The 16,968-nt window shown below is 36.5% G+C and overlaps 2 protein-coding genes across 3 annotated transcripts; one reads left to right on the top strand and one right to left on the bottom strand.

Annotated features, from left to right (window-relative positions):
* The first annotated feature begins 5,991 nt into the window (after positions 1-5,991).
* Positions 5,992-11,431, top strand: LOC117626665 (hydroxyproline O-arabinosyltransferase RDN1-like). Of its 2 annotated transcripts, none has more exons than XR_004585605.1 (9): positions 5,992-6,155; positions 6,534-7,143; positions 8,879-8,946; positions 9,040-9,241; positions 9,889-9,986; positions 10,079-10,148; positions 10,237-10,321; positions 10,521-10,634; positions 11,048-11,431. XR_004585605.1 is itself a non-coding variant. In XM_034358457.1 (9 exons), the coding sequence occupies exons 2-9, from the start codon at positions 6,748-6,750 to the stop codon at positions 11,117-11,119; spliced, it is 1,092 nt and encodes a 363-aa protein (XP_034214348.1). In that variant the 5' UTR covers positions 5,992-6,155; positions 6,534-6,747; the 3' UTR covers positions 11,120-11,431. The 2 variants fall into 2 exon arrangements, 1 of the variants encoding a protein (XP_034214348.1); XM_034358457.1 differs by having other exon boundaries at positions 10,250-10,321.
* Positions 11,432-11,851: 420 nt separating this feature from the next.
* Positions 11,852-15,939, bottom strand: LOC117626593 (non-specific phospholipase C2-like). Its single transcript, XM_034358341.1, is given in 5 exon segments — positions 11,852-12,031; positions 12,033-12,295; positions 12,414-12,590; positions 14,044-14,648; positions 15,215-15,939. Coding segments are annotated over 5 exon segments (1,539 nt in total). The 5' UTR covers positions 15,679-15,939; the 3' UTR covers positions 11,852-12,001.
* Positions 15,940-16,968: the final 1,029 nt, after the last annotated feature.

The following is a 16,968-nucleotide window of genomic DNA, read 5'->3' as shown; positions in this document are numbered from 1 at the left end:
ATTCATTCCATTACTAAATTTTCAGAAACTTATAACATTATCCCCCTTAATGTGTCTTGCAAGTCCTCTTTCGGCGCTGTAGAAAAATAAATGTCCACCCACTTTTCTTCTGCAAAAGTTTTTAACTCCATTTCAAACATCATTCTCATCCAAACTGATAGAGAAGTAGCTACTGCGTCTAATTAAAATCATATTCAGCTTCAGCTGCTGCTGCAGAGGATTCTACGAAGCCTATGTATGTCATTTTCTTCTACATAACACGACTACCCCACCCGATCATTATGACAATAGCCAATCAATTGCAACCAAAAATTTGCAGAATAAATAGTGTTGAAATGAAGACGGTGAAACTATTTATGACACTAGTTTGTAGGTAGGGTGATTACTAACCAAACCAACCACAGTTGTTGCCAATATACTCGGAAATCATAAATCAACGTCATAATTTTCATTTTTGTTTGTTGTCAGGTGGGGATGAAAACGAGGATGCGTCAGTTTGCCTTTTTGTGTTTGTTTTGGTTTTTTTGGTTTTTTTGGTTTTTTTTTTGGGTGTGTGTTAAAAATTGGGTTTGGGCTCGATGATAAAAACCGGTGGCAGGGTTTTGAAGCCATGTTTGGTACAATTCGGAATGTTGAAAAGTCAAATTAGTTTTTTTCTGCTCTCCGTTTCAATGATTGCATATAATTTTTAAAAGACGGAATTTAAATTTTTATTATTTAATTTTTTTAAAATAATTTTAGTATATGGATTTACATATTTTGAATTTTGTAAATGACAAAAATTATAGTGAAAAATGAATTCCTGCTTAATAAAAATTGTGACATGATGCATATTGTGGTATAAATTAAACTCGGGAATCTCAATCTATAATTTTCACAATTTTTCCCACGTGTTATTTAATAAGTTACAATGTTGACCCAAAAAAAATAAAAATTGTTGCCAAACAGGGGAAATATCAATTTCTCATCTTTAATTATCAAATTTTAGCTAAATCCCAAGTTATTTTCCTCCATCCAAATGGAAGGCTATAGTTTGGGCTTCATTGATGGGCCTATATAGGGATCATCATTTGGCCTGAGGGCTGAAGGGACAATGTCAGTCCGGCAGATGGTTAGACCCGCTCTAAGGTTAGGTAGGGCTTAGACTTAGGATTTAAAGCACTCTGCCTACCCACGATCCATCCTGACTAGGCTCACCCACAACCCAGCCCGCCCCAATCTATGCCCGCCTGACAATGCCAAATTTTTAAAAGATTTAATTGATACACTCCCTAACCTCATTTTATACTTAATCAAAATAATGTAATATGTATGATGAACTAATAAACTTCTAATTTTGTTTACACATGTTATAAATTAAGCTAATTTTTTCAATGTTGTCTAAAATTTTGTACAAACAAGCAATATATACACTATCTCTTAGTGCCCCTTTTTTGTCAAGTTTAAATTTAATGGTTCAATAAAGAATTTGAAAGCTTATTTAGATTTTATTAATTCTAATGGCACAAATTGCTTTAATTTTCATGATGTCAATCCTAGTTTGAGATAGAAGTAACACAGTTTCATAAGATTAATTTTTAGGTATAATATTTTTTAAATATATTGGCTGTTGGTCTAGGTTTAGTATAAGAGTTTGGCTATTATATTTTTGTTTTCTTAAGCTATGTAGTAATCTATACTATTGTTTAAGAGAAGACTCTTTATCCATCACTTTTGACAAAAACTGTGTAACAAAAAGATTTAAAATACTTAGAAATAAAATAAATAAATAAAATTTTGATTAAAAAAAAACCCGATTAGTTTAGGACCATGGCGGACTGCCAGGAGAAAAAAAAAAAAGCATGTAAAACTAGAGCCCGACCCGAATCCAAAATTTCAAGCCAGCCAGGCCCTGCCCTGCCCAATGATGAACCTTGTGGGGCTCCCTTAAAAAAATGCTTATTTGTGAAGTGTATAAAAACAAAAATATTTTCAAAAATATATACCTACGTGTTTAATGCACGAATTTTGTAATAAGGTCCACATGTTAATTTTTTTTAATTGTTTACATTAGTTTTTTTTTTCTTCTGAGTGGTGCTAAACGAACCATAAAATTAACTGAGTACACCCTATGATCTAAGTACACTAAAATATTTTAATCAAAATATAAGATTAACTAAGTACACCATATTTAACTACCAAAAATACCCATGATACACCCTAGTTAAATAGGGTGTACTTAGTTAATTTTATATTTTGATTTAAATATTATAATATACTTATATCATAAAGTGTACTTACTTAATTTTATAGTTCATTTAGCAGCACTCTAAATTAAAGCCCCATTTTATGAAATGAACCCACTGAAACTGAAAGATAGGTCAGAAATATGACCTAGATGATGATTCTTCTTAAATCTTTTTCAACACAAAAGTTTTAATGCTATCAAATGAAGACCGTTTTGATATTTCTACTTTTCTCTTCTCTATGGTATGAATAGAAAAAAGTGATTGAATACAAGACGTATATGATTTGTTCCATACAGGCTTTTATGCGTGTTAAGTTGTTGATAGTAGGACCATATGAGAGGGTGAAAGTGTAAAGAAAAATACAAAAAGGTCTTGACTCTAAATATAATTGACACTTGCAAAGTAGTTGGGCTAGAAAAATATATAAGATTATTGTACGGTACCTATCCGAGATTGGATTAATGTAAGAAGATATAATTTATTTGAAGGAAATTGTTTGTCGTGGTGGCAAGTATGAGAAGGTGACTTCTTTGCTGGATTTGAATGCTTCCAAATTCCAAGTACCAGAGAAGACAGAGGAGGCTGAGATGCATTCACACTGGCATTACCTTTTGAAATCCTACTCAACATGAGAAGTGGAAACCTTAGATTAGTCTGAAAAGACCATGAGATCCACCAAAAAAGTTACAGCTCTCTGATCAATTTAAACATGGATTAGGGTTGAATATAGTGAGTAGAGTGTATTTATTAAAATTATGTTTGTTTTTATAATTTAATATATCTTTTTTGGTCATTTTATATTAGAATAAATTAATAATTCAATAAATACTTTGATAGTAAAGTGCACTTAATTAATTTTAAGATTCATTTAGCAACAGTCTTTCTTTTTTTGTCTCAATTGTTTACACCGATACTTGTGGGGACCAAATCTCACGTATCATGGCTTAACCCATATGCCACAACTAGAAGACGTGGGATGATCGAACTTCCCTCCCACTAAAAAAGTGCGGAGTGAGGGAAACACGCTCATATGATCCCATTACCATGAAGTGGAGGACGGGATGCGTAGAGGTAGGGAAGTGGGACTAAACCCAAGAACTCGAAGCGCTATAAAAACTCGGCTAGACCTCAAGCAAAAGTTTGAGAAATTCAATTGAACACTAAGAATACGCTGCACAAACACTGACTTGAGCGTCGGAGTGACTTTTGTAGGTACTCACCCCATTTCCACCATTTGACCTCGGGAACGTAATCCGGAGTTCTCTTTCAACTAAGAAAGCATGCGGGCTTCAGTCAATAACCTATGAAGGTATTTCTTCTAGATAGCCTTCTTCTTGGATCGGTTGAGAGACCAAAGGCACACGGCTCCGAATGGACAGCTAAAGGGTATTGGGGCCCGTATGGATAGCTCAAGCGCAAAGGAAAAAAAAAATCGTGAACACCTCGGATCGGTTGAGAGACCAAAGGCACACAGCTCTGGATAGACAGCTAAGTGGTATTGGGGCCCGTATGGATAGCTCAAGCACAGGAAAAAAAAAAGTCGTGAACACCTCGGATCGGTTAAAAGACCAAAGGTGCACGACTCCGAATGGACAGCTAAGGGGTATTGGGGCCCGTATGGATAGCTCAAGCACAAGAAAAGAAAAAGAAAAAAAAAGTCATGAACACCTTGGATTGGGTGAGAGGCCAAAGGCGCACAACTCCGGATGGACAACTAAGGGGTATTGGGGCCCGTATGGATAGCTCAAGCGCAAAGAAAAAAAAAAAAAAGGTCGTGAAACACCTTGGAGCAAAGAGAAACCAAGAGGCATGAAACCCACTGAATTAGCAAAAGCTCAAACCCAAGCGTACCCTAACTGAGGTTGGGATTGGCTATCAAAGAGAAGCCAAGAGGCATGGAACCCACCAGATTGGTAAAAGGTCAAAGCTTGAGATCGGCTAGCAAAGAAAAACCAAGAGGCATGGGACCCACCGGTTTGGCAAAAGCTCAAACCCAAGCACAACCCAACTAGGGTTGGGATCGGCTATCAAAGTGAAACCAAAGGGCATGGTGCCCATCGGATCGGCAAAAGCTTAAAACCCTAACTGGGGTTGGGATCATCTATCAAAAGAGAAACTAAGAGGCATGGGACCCACTGGATTGACAAAAGCTCAAACCCAAGCGCAACCCAACTGGGGTTGGAATTGGCTATCAAAGAGAAGCCAAGAGGCATGGGACCCACCGGATTGATAAAAGCTCAAACCCAAGCACACCCCGACTGGGGTTGGGATTGACTATCAAAGAGAAACCAAGAGGCATGAGACCCACCGAATCGGCAAAAGCTTAAAACCAAGCGCATCCCAACCCATTTGGGATCGGCTAGGAAAGAGAAAGCAAGGGTCATGGGGCCCACCGAATCAGCAGAGGCGCAAAAACCCAAAATAAGAAAAATGGTCCACTTGCACACGGGATTGGCTGTCCGCACTTGGATACTCCACATGGGGATAATAGTCCACAACGTGCATGAGAATTCATGTTTGGACATTTCACATGCAAGGTGTGAAAGCAACGTGCATAGGTTGGTGATAAGCCAATGGGAATCATATTTCTGGGTTTGACCAGCAAACCCAAGAAGGGAAACGTATGGCTTGTTTGGGCTCAGCCATGAGCCCACCATGACGACATGCGAAGAAATCCTGCTCCAAAGTCCCACTTAGATCATTTTTTCCCTCTCCACCCGCGAAGCGTGTAGAGAGAAAAAAAGGGGGGCACTGTGGGGACTAAATCTTACATATCATGGCTTAACCCATATGCCACAACTAGAAGACGTGGGATAATCGAACTTCTCTCCCACTAGAAAAGTGCGGAGCTCCAGTAAAAGGACGAGAAATTCAATTGAACACTAAGAATACGCCGCACAAACACTGACTTGACGTTGGAGTGACTTTTGCAGGTACTCACCCCATTTCCACCGTTCGACCTCGGGAACGTAATCTGGAGTTCTATTTCAACCAAGGAAGCGTGAGAACTTCAGTCAAGAACTTGTGGAGGTATTTCTTCTTGAAAGAAATCCTACTCCAACAATACTACTCATACGTACTCATTGTTTAATATTTCCCACAATTGTCGCAATCATTTGCATTAGGATCCACTATTCATATTTCATTGATATGTAAATTAGGCTTAATGTAAGGATCTCTCCATTTATGCCTTAATGTGTACATTTTACTTTATAAAATGTAAGCCGAGTACAAAAAAGAAAAAGAAAAAAAAAAGGATTTTCTAGCTCTTTGAAACGAGTGATGATAACTGGCCTTCAACCTGCCCTTGTGGTTAAGTGCACTTGCACTAACTCCTAGTGACTATAGTCCACCTATATTATAATACGTGTACAAAATATATCACGTGACTATATTATCATAGTATTTTATAATTCCTTCTTTGAAACGGGTCATGTGTAAAGCTTAAAATATAAATAATGTCCATTTTCTTTAGAAAGATTGTCATAGCACTTCTAACTATTCTAATACATAAAAAGAGTGTAAAGGAACGACACATTACCTTGACCAATTGACTTGACTCACAATTACGTCATTTTATTCATTTAATTTTTGTTCACCACCGAGTATTGCGGTAAAAACGTTCTTTTTGTTTTTTGGTCTGATTGACTCGTCATGGTGTTTTATACATACAATTTTTGTTTTTTTAAACTCAACCACACGTACAGTATCCGACTTTTCAAATACTCTTTTATGCAAGATTCAGTCGGTGAGTATCCGAGTTTTCAAACGTCCCAAAGTGTTCTGTCCGAAAAACAAAAAGAAGAAAAACCTTTCTATAGCAGGCGTTGAAAAAAACCTCCCAACTCTATCTTCTTCTCTCGCTCCAACTCCAACAGACTCGGAGGAGGAGGGTGTTTTCAGTTAGAAAGTGCCCAGTTTGTACAGGTTAATCTCTTTTCTTCTGCATTCATTTCTCTTTTAAGTTGTTTCTTCAGTTATATACTTTCTTCAGTTATCTTCCTTTATGTGCTTCTATCTCTCTGTTTTAAGTGTGTCCATTTTATTATTTTTACTTTAGATCTGTTTGTCAAGTTAATAATCTTCGGAATTCTGGCTCAAGTATGACTTTTTCCTTTTATTTTTGGTTGAACTAATGGGATTGTGTAGTTCTGAATTGTTTGATTTAGTTTGTTGATTTTTTATTTTATTTTTTGTAGTTTTGGAATTAATTCATTTTATTGCTTATTGGCAATGTGGCTTTGGCTCTTCTAACATCAAACCATACCTTGACTTATTAGTTTCTCTCTTGTAATGGTAATGCAGAATAGTCCATTGCTCTTTTCTGGGTTCTGATTGAGCTGTAATGGGTTTAGAGTAAGTGTGGCTTTGCTATACTTGTAATTGAGCTGTGAAGTGGTGGAGGATTTTGCTTGGCCAAATTGGTTGGTATTCAAAAGATTTTTGTAGGTAGCAGAAATGACTTCTGTTGAATTTTGAGGATTTACAATCCGTATTCCTAATTGAGTGACACATAAAGATGATTGGGAGAAAAGGCATGGGGCGTGCATCACCAATACTTTTGGTGCTTTTGGCACTTGGGTTTTTCTTTGCATCTTATAATTTGTTAACTGTGGTAATACACAACAAGGCTTCATACTTGGGCCTTTGGGGGGCAGATCGGTTGATAGAGCCCGTGATTCAGAGGCATGAGAACGCGAAGAATTCGAAATATCATGTTGCTCTTACAGCAACTGATGCTCCCTATAGCCAATGGCAGTGTCGGATTATGTATTACTGGTACAAGAAGGTAAAAGACATGCCTGGATCAGATATGGGAAAGTTCACACGAGTTTTGCATTCTGGAACTGCTGACAATTTGATGGAGGAGATTCCAACAGTTGTGGTTGATCCTCTTCCAGGGGACTTGGATCGGGTGAGAGTTTTTTTTGACACTGTTGTTTCAGTTATCTCTGCTTCCTTTTAGATTTATGTAGGTTGGAATTTGCTTCTTCACTTATGCTGTTTCAGTATTTTTTCAATTGATCTCATGAGCTAGTTCTCTCTTCTTCAATTCTCTTTCTATGACAATGATTGATGTAATTTTTAAGGGATTGTTGTTATAGATTGTTTCATCAAAAGTGTATTTAAGAAATGAATCTGCAGATATCAAATTAAAAAAGGTTTAACTAATGTTCATCATGGAGAGAAAGAATGCAAGTAACATCTCATAAAACATGAATTCCCTCTATCACCCCATTTGAAAATAAAATCACAATTATGAGGCTTTTCAATTACATAAATGGTAAGTCAATTGTCATTTGAATAAAAGTCCAGAAATATACTAGACAGATTCATCCTTACAGAAGGTGTCATCAATATGAAGAGAAAAAAGAGGAAGGAACTGATGAAAGTTGTAACATCAGGTTGGATTGACATTGTTTTGTAAAACTGTACTTATGTTGCTGTGCCAACACTTGTACTTAACTTGTTTCCCCCATTTAACTAAAGCGTAGTCATAGATTTATGGGTTGCTAATAACATAGAATTTTCTTTTCTATTGCTTATCATCAAACAGTTTTACTACACAGTATCAGAGGAACAGATTTATATGCAAAGGAAAATATCAAATGTCAACTATTTTTAACACAATAAACAAATTTAGTTTGGCAGAAGTTGATGTTGAAGCAATCATATGCTTGAAATGTCCCCACATATTGTCAGTCATAGAAGATACATATATGTGATATGAAGCTTGTCTACATACCATTTTATGACATAGGGCTCCTATTTATTAGAATGGAGAATGAAATTAATCTGCTTGTTATCCATATTTGTTTGACGAATAATGGACAAAAGTTATAACAATAACTTTTTTATTTTTTTTTATTTTTTTGTATAGTTTAGTTCAAATGCTCTTTGTTATTCATATTGTAGTCATTTTTATTTACTAAAGAATTCTGAGGTTGATAACATTATGATGTAAGGACAGCAAGAACAGATAGGAAAAATAAAGAACTCATTTTTGTCTTTTTTTTTATAGTTTAGTTCAAATACTCCTTGTTATTCATATCGTAGTCATTTTTATTTACTAAAGAATTCTGAGGTTTTTAACATTATGATGTAGGACAGCAAGAACAGATAGGGAAAATAAAGAACTCACTCTGGCCTGTGGCATCGCACCAAAGGTGTCCAGTAGAGAAATTAGAAAAATTCCGTCATCGCACTGGGCTTCGATGTCACGACGAAGGTGCCTTGGGATCTCTCCAAGTCAACCTGTGCTTCACACACCATCTGGAAGTCACAGAACTTTGTGAAGCACAGGTTGACTTGGAGTGATTCGAAGGCACCTTCATGGTGTGATGCCAAAGGCTGGTGCGATGCCGGCACTTTTTTTATTGTTCTACTGGACACCTTTGGTGCGATGCCAAAGGCCGGAGTGAGTTCCTTATTCTTCCTATCTGTTGTTGCTGTCCTACATCACATTAATTAGCTTAACCGGATTCTAATTGAAATGAAAGTTTCTCATGCAAAAAGATGAATTGGCGTCCTAAATCTAATTGCATAGGAGATGTATGTTACTGGAGATTACTTGAACATCAAACCCCAGCATATAGGCTTCCCTTTTTGCTAATATAAATTATTCTGACTTGAATTTAATGTGTATCCAGGGCTATATTGTCCTAAATAGACCATGGGCTTTTGTGCAATGGCTAGAGAAAGCAACAATCGAGGAAGAGTAAGCTTTTGTTGTTCCTTTTTAACTTCTTGCAAAACTTTCCTCTCTTCATTGATGAAATCAGAAAGCTGGTCTCTATCATGATCAATGCAGATACATTCTAATGGCCGAACCTGACCACATATTTGTAAATCCCTTGCCAAACTTGGCACATGGAAACAGTCCAGCAGGGTATCCATTTTTCTACATTATACCAGCTGAAAATGAGAAAATAATTAGGAAATTTTATCCTGAGGAAAAAGGTCCTGTGACTGATATTGATCCCATTGGCAATTCTCCTGTAATCATAAAGAAGGTAAAATAATTTATTACTAATGTAACTTTGTATTAATGTGATTATGAATGGTGGAACATATGTTTTCATAGTGTGATTGTGAATGCACGAGGTTGTGTATGTAGGTGTGCTTTATTCATATCTTCATTGTAGCTATATTTGTCTTGTCATCAGGCTGACCATTTTACTTATTGCCACAAACCATAATTTGAAATGAGAAAATAATTAGGAAAATTCATCCTGAGAAAACAGTCCTGTGACTGATATTAATCAAATTGGCAATTCTTCTTTGAATCATAAAGAAGGTAAAATATTGTATTGCTAATGTAGTTTATGAATTGAGGTGATTATAAATGATGAAACACAGATTCTTAATTATACATTACTATGTGTGCTGCATCTCCATACTTATATATGTATGCATTAGTGCCTATATATACATCAGTACTTGTGGGTCATGTCCATACATGTGTGTGTATATATATATATATATATATATATATATATGTATGTATGTATGTATGTATGTATGTATGATTTATATGTATGCTTTATACATATCATCCTTGCATCATAATTATAGTTGTGTTGTCCATGAGGCTGACGGTTATTCTTTCACTAAAAAATCATACTTTTAAAATGTGTACTGACTAAGTTATCTACGACAGTCCTTGCTGGAGGAAATTGCTCCCACATGGGTGAATGTTTCTTTGAGAATGAAAGATGACCCAGAGACTGATAAGGCCTTTGGATGGGTGCTTGAGATGTGAGTAATAAGCTTCAATTGCTAGTTAATCTCCGTCCAATAGGTTGATTATTTTATATTTGATGTTGGTGTCATTTCTCTGCTGAAATAAGGTACGCATATGCTGTAGCATCTGCATTGCATGGAGTGCGGCATATTCTTCGTAAAGACTTCATGCTGCAGGTTTGAATTTGAGTTTTATTCATGGCATTATTATTTTTGTGGTTTTCCACTTTTGCCTCAAGACATAAAAAGATCTAATATGCTTCAGTTTAAGCGTGCAGCCTCCATGGGATTTGGAAGTGGGAAAGACGTTCATCATCCATTATACTTATGGATGCGACTATAATTTAAAGGTCTCTCTCTCTCTCTCTCTGCCTTTTTTTTTATTTTTTTATTTTTTTATTTTTAAAATTTGTTATGAAAGGCAGTTTGACTGCACTTGTTTCATGATCTCTCTTTCTGCATGAATTCGTTGAATTAATATAGTGATCTCTTCTCTTCTGCATGAATTCTTTTAATTACTCTGAATGGCTTTTCTTTTCTAACATTTAGGGAGAACTGACTTATGGCAAGATTGGAGAATGGCGTTTTGACAAGAGATCATATCTTAATGGTCCTCCACCAAGAAACCTCTCCTTGCCCCCTCCAGGAGTTCCTGAAAGTGTGGTAAGTCTATCACTAATATGTTTTGAGGCATGTTGATTCTGTTTCATTGGCTCCCTTAATTGGCTCATCTGTGTCTAAGGCTGCTTTAATTTTTTTTCCCTACCCATAAGCATGGTTTTGAACAGTGATATCAGAACAAGAAGGTTGAATCAGCTTTGCTTTCGTCTTATTTGTCGTGATTATAAATTGGTCTCAGTAATTGAGGCCAATGGAATTAGAAAAAATAAACAGAGAGAGCCATAATGCCATGAGATAGTGTCTGTACGAGTCATTCATCATCCAATCATCCAATACTTAGTTTGTCTTGGATGTGAAGGCAAATTATGTAAAACAGACACTCTCTCTCCAGTTAATTGATGTTACACTGATCCTCTCTCTCCAATTGATAGATGTTGCACTGATCTTGTTTGCAGATAAGGCTCGTGAAAATGGTTAATGAGGCTACAGCAAACATTCCTGGGTGGAACACATTAACTAGTGGGTGAGATGAAAAGTAAGATATAAGCCCATCAATTCTTCTCTTGCTTACTGGTATTTTAAAGCCTGTCAGGGAGTTCTGTCGATACGGAATTTAACATAGCAAAAGAATGTTATAGGTAGAAAAGGAATGTCTTGATGAGTCAAAAAGGATCTTTTGTTGTTGGTGCACTTTTACATACAGCCATGAAGGCTACTAAATTCTTTTGTATACGTTCACATGTTGGAATTACTTACACTTAATTGAAAGTTTTCAACAATAAGATTTTGGAGCCCTTGCTAATCAGAAATTAGTAATTAAGAAGGGCAGTTTACTTTTCCGAGATGTTCGTAATTGTGAGTAACAGTTTAAGGTGTTTATTGTGAAAGCTTTATGCCCCTTTCTTAGTCTATAAAGTGCTGATAGTTTCCCTACAACAGGAAGCTTAAGATAGTATCAGCTACTGTTCCCTTAACGAAAAGCTTAAAGTCCTGATTACTTCAGAGTTTTGTATTCAAATTGATTACTTCAAATTCTCGTAATCTATGTGATCAGACTTCTGTTCCTAACTTGAGTGGTTAAGAAGGGGATTAAACTGTACTTAAGACTGGAATTTTATTTATTTTTTCCTGCCCTGATACGAAAACACGGTTTAAGAACTTGTCTTTTAGCCTTTGTTTAATCAAATACGCATGTAAAAACTTTCCCAAGTTGAGATGGGAAAAATAAATTGATACACAAGCCCGCAAAATGAAGAATATAAACATCATGAAATGCTAAACTTTCATTAGATAATTTAATTTCTTTCCTTGGATTTGTATAGATATAGAAAAAGATGACTGCTCTTTTACATATGCACCTGAGGATCTACTACCAGTTTTCATTTCATCTATTTATGGTGTCTGGTTAACTATGGGTGATGGTCTTGTAGTAAGGGAGGGCCTCATCTGGACAATCTGTTCCTCACTAACTCCCATTCTCTTAGCATAAAGCCCCGCCTCGAAGAATCGTTTAACTGCATCATCTGCGTATTCCTTACCATCCTTGACGGTCATCTCCTTCCCTGTCTGTTTTGGGTAGCTTGTAAATATGTTATCTCCTTTTAGAACTGCCGCGAGTTGCGTCATCTCCTGCTGAAATTCAGTAAGCTTAGCATCTTCTTTAGGCTCACTTGTTCTTATCTTGACTGGCGTTGGAAGTTGCTCTGCTCAAAATTGCAAGCAATTGAGACAAACATAAGACACGCTATGCATTTGCCATCCTAATGCATTAATATTACATATAATCTTTTCCAGTTGATTAGAGAGTGGAATGTGACTAACCTGGGCAATCAGTTCTGGGTTCTGTCCGTGTTTGAACAATGCCTTCAAAGGTACCAGCCCATTCATCCCTCTTTGTTAAGGGTGCAGATAGGTTGAAGATCTTCCTAACTGTTGCTGGAATGGATGAGTGTTCAAATTCCGAAGTTGGAAATGGTGATCCGTTGGGTCCATGAAGGACTGCATAATCGATTCATTGTCATTGTCAATGGAGAAAATATGCTATTAACCATAGGTTTTTAGAAAGTTCTATACAGTTAGCCATGCAGGTTTCATCTTATTCTATTCTTGCTAGAAATCAAAGCTAATGAGCATTTGTTGCTAAGAAAATATTGACTGAATTTGAACGACAATGTAAACAGAGAGAAGTTTAGCTATTTTTATCTCTGCACTAACCAGCAAAATAAGGCAATCTATTAGGTTCCTGCAACAATGCTTCAAACACTTGAGGTATTAAACAGTTCAAGAGATTTTATTAGTTGGTTCATTTTAAAGGTATACTTTTTCCTACAACTTGGCATACTTTACTTTCCTCAAGAGTTTTATGTCAGTTAGTAGGACTTTATCTGCTAGCTTTTGTGTGGTGTGCTTGCCTATAACTTATCCCCAATTAACAATTTCAACAAACTCCTATCACTTTATGCAGAATTTTAGTTAAAAACAAAAATAGAAAATCTCAAACATTGATCACACCCCACATTTTAATTTCATCATATGGAGAAAAACTTACCTATAACGGGGATATCACTGTGGCGTTATCCTAAGCCAATTACACATTGCCACGTATTTTAACTATCCGATATGATACATGCATGATAGGCTTGGGATACTGCCACGATGGCATTCCCGATACATGTAAGTTCTTCTCCCATCATATGGCTAAATCATCAACCAAACTACTTGTTGGTTGAGATAAGAAACGAAGACAGCCAATCTCTTTATTGTTTTGTTGGTATGCTTGACAAGCATTAACGAAAGAATCCATACGAGTAGGTCCTCTTTTCCCAAAAGCAGTGTGAAATAGGAAGCAAATTCTTTGTGGCTTGCGTATAGGTGGAAGCAAGCCAGCCATCAATGATATTTCTATCTAGATTCCCTTCGACATATGGTTATGGGACAGCAATGCCGACAAATTCAGGGTGTGGCATATTAGGTAGTGTGAAATCAGCAGCTTATGTCGTTCTATTTAACCAAGTTTATCAACCTAACATAATCCTAAATAGTTTTGAGTACAAATAATGCATTATGTATGAAATTGTATAACACGACAAAAATCTAACATCATAAGAGACAACTTAAGATTTTAACATGATCACGTAACTTTGTGAGTGAAATAACATTTCTTAAATCACATCATGCGCAAAGTGTGTAATTACCAAATTACCCTCTTAAGATTAAAATGACATTGTTGACTTTTCATACCCATCTAGTTTATAAGGTGGGATAAACGGGTTATCAAAGTGCATTTTGAACTATTCTATGAGTTGATATTGTGCTAATACAAATTCTAAATGCTTAATCCAAAACTTTAAACCCTAAGCTTCATATTAGCATTAGAAAATTTAAGCAGATTCAATCATATAATTGTAATTAGCTGAAAGTTTGAAATCAAGGAGCTAGCATTCGTACTCACCAGTACCCTTCTCAATCCAGGGTGAGACCATGATGGTCGGAACCCTAACTCCCAACCGGTCGAACTGAAACAAGAAAGGCTCCGGCCCCACGATCCCATCGGGGCTAGGGACTCCATGTACCGGCGTAGCTACATGATCATAGAACCCTCCATGTTCATCATAAGTGATGATCAACAAGGTGTCGTTCCACTGAGGGCTCGCCCTCAGTGTCTCGTACACCTCCTTGACAAACATCTGCCCTTGGAACACGTCGTGCGAGGGATGATCATCATTTGCGGGGGCAATCTTGACGTCAAAGTACCTCTGTTCTACGACAGTGTAGCCTGGCAGCTTCCCTTGCTTTGCATGGCTCTTGAAGGTGTCATACATGTGGAACTTGCTTATGTACTTGAGCTTCCTCAAGTTCCTATAGAAGAGTGTGGCCGGAATGTTTTGGTAGTATATTCCGAAGGATATTCCTGCGTCGTGGACATTTTCGAAGATGGTTCTTTGCGGGTAGCCCTTGGCTAGAAGGGCTGGGATGTTGCTTGTTGCCCCAGCTGATGTCCCTGAATGCACGTAGAGGCGATTCGGCTGTGTTGAGGATGGCACCGAGGCAAACCACCTAACGCATACACAAAATTCTTAATGTTTTTTGTTTGGGAGAGTAAAAAAAAAAAAGTAGGGGTAAAAAAGTAAAACAGTAAAAAAGAGTAAAAAAACAGTGTCAGAAGTCGTAATCTAACAACCCATACAAGTGTCAAGCGCAATTATTGCATGGCAGGTTGGCAGCAGCAAAGGAAGAGGTAAGAGATTAAAATTCAGAATAATCTTGAAAGCTTTTAGAAAGAAAATGGAATAAAAATACAAAAGAGGAAGCAAGAATCTCCTGTTTTTTTAACAGCTATGAATAATTTGGGAGTACAAACAAAATGATACTTTGAAGCTAAGCATTCCTTCTCTCTCGCATTCATTTCCCAAAACCTTTCTCTCCCTTAATTTTAATATATTTTTAAGAAAAATTCATTCATAAACAACAAAACTTCCGTATTTGTATTAACCCTATTTGGTTGGCTTGAATTATGAATGCAATCTATCGTTTTTTTAATTTATTTTTAATAATAAAAATTATGCATTTCTTAATTAATCAGTTAAGATTAAGTTTAATGAAAAAGCAAAAAGAATTAGTACCTGTCACAGACTGCAAATTCAGAGACAAGAGTTTTATAGACAGCAACCATATCCGGGTTGAAGCCATTCATAACATCTTGAGACATGTTGGTGGTGTTGTCCATGGAGAAAGCCTGCTGGGCAAAGCCATTCATGGGAGGCGGGTCAGCTGAGGTGTTATCTGAGCCGAAGATTTGCTCTCTGATGGCCTGAAATGAGTGGCCAGGATCAGGGTCCACATAGTGAGACTCATTCTTGAAGAAGAAGCGCTTGGAGTTTGGATCAGTTGAGGACAAAGGGTTGGCCTCAGAGCCATCCACACCGTTGATTTCTGGATTGATTCTCTTCATCCAACCCAGCATGTGGTCAAATGACCTGTTCTCCATCACAATTACAACAATGGTTTTGATGGGATTGGCATGGATTGGACTGTGAAGGGCTATGAGCATCACAAACAGGACTGAAATGGTGGTGCTAGTACCCATTGGATTAACGGAATGGGATTAGATTGGACTGAAGGACTCTGTAGATTTCTGGTGACCAATTTTACTGTTGCATGGCGCAGAAAGAGATAGAAAGATAGAGATAGAGTGAGAGAGGTTTTGGGTTATGTGGGTTCTAATTTATAGGCAAATTTTCAGTTTCCAAAGTAGAAGTTAGCCCGTGAGCACCTAGTGAGGTGGTCAGTGCCGTGGGGCGGTGCATTTAAGTAATTAGCCAGCAGGATATGAGATGAGACCACAAGCTTTTGCATTTTCAAGGGGGCTTTGATAAGAACTTCTTTATTTCTGCCGTCTAGATATACAGATTTTATTCCCTTTTCTTCCTTTTTTCCCTGGTGCCAGGGTCAGTGTGAGATTTCCAATTTATAAATCTTCATTAATGGATATGGTTATGGTTATGATTGGTATTTGCATATAAGAAAAGAAAAAAAGTAATGTTAGAAAGAAATTTTTTTTTTTTTTTTTTTTTTTTGAGTTTGTAGTATTTGAATATCACATGATTGCGTATTTGTTTATACCATATTTGAGTACCACATGATGAGGGAAAAAGTATTGTTAGTAATTTGTTTTTAGAAAATTAGTAAAAGATAATTTGTTAGCTATGATGCAAGACACAAGAAATAAAAGTGAACAACATTTTGTTAACATAAATTTAATTTATCCTTTTCCTTTTGATAGGAAAAACATTTTGTTCACATGAATTGCTGAGAGGAGTCATAAATCCTTCTTTAAAAATCTAGGAAAACAATGACTTGTGGTCTGCTTTCATTTCTACTTTGGGCCACGCCATTTAATATTTTTGTTCTGGTCAAACATATCCATTTAATACAATTATGGAAAAGGAAATCTTTTATTTATTTATTATATATAAACGATATTAAAGGAGAAGACCTTCGTTTGGTTCATGAAAAATGAGGCTTGGGAATGAGAAATTAATTGCTTTCTCATGTTTGGTAAGTTCAGACATAGAAAATGATTGCGTTGCACATGGGAAAGTAGGGGGGAAGTGAAACCCTCCTCCCCTTTGGTTTTATTTTCTCTCCTCATGGTAACGTTTGGGAAAATGAACCAACATTAAATATTATTTTTCATTACCATTTTGTCCCCATTAAGAATTTATAATTACAATATATCATTAATGGCATATTTACTAATCCATAATTGGAGTAGGAGAAATTGAATTGAGGAGGAGTTGGATTAACGAAAATTAGATTCCGGATTCCTATTGAAGTTGTTTACTAAACTATATGGATTGAGGGGAGTTAGATTCTG

This window comes from Prunus dulcis, chromosome 4 (assembly GCF_902201215.1).
Source record: "Prunus dulcis chromosome 4, ALMONDv2, whole genome shotgun sequence".
NCBI classification, from domain to species: domain Eukaryota; kingdom Viridiplantae; phylum Streptophyta; class Magnoliopsida; order Rosales; family Rosaceae; genus Prunus; species Prunus dulcis.
This window is presented reverse-complemented; position numbering and strand designations above follow the sequence as displayed.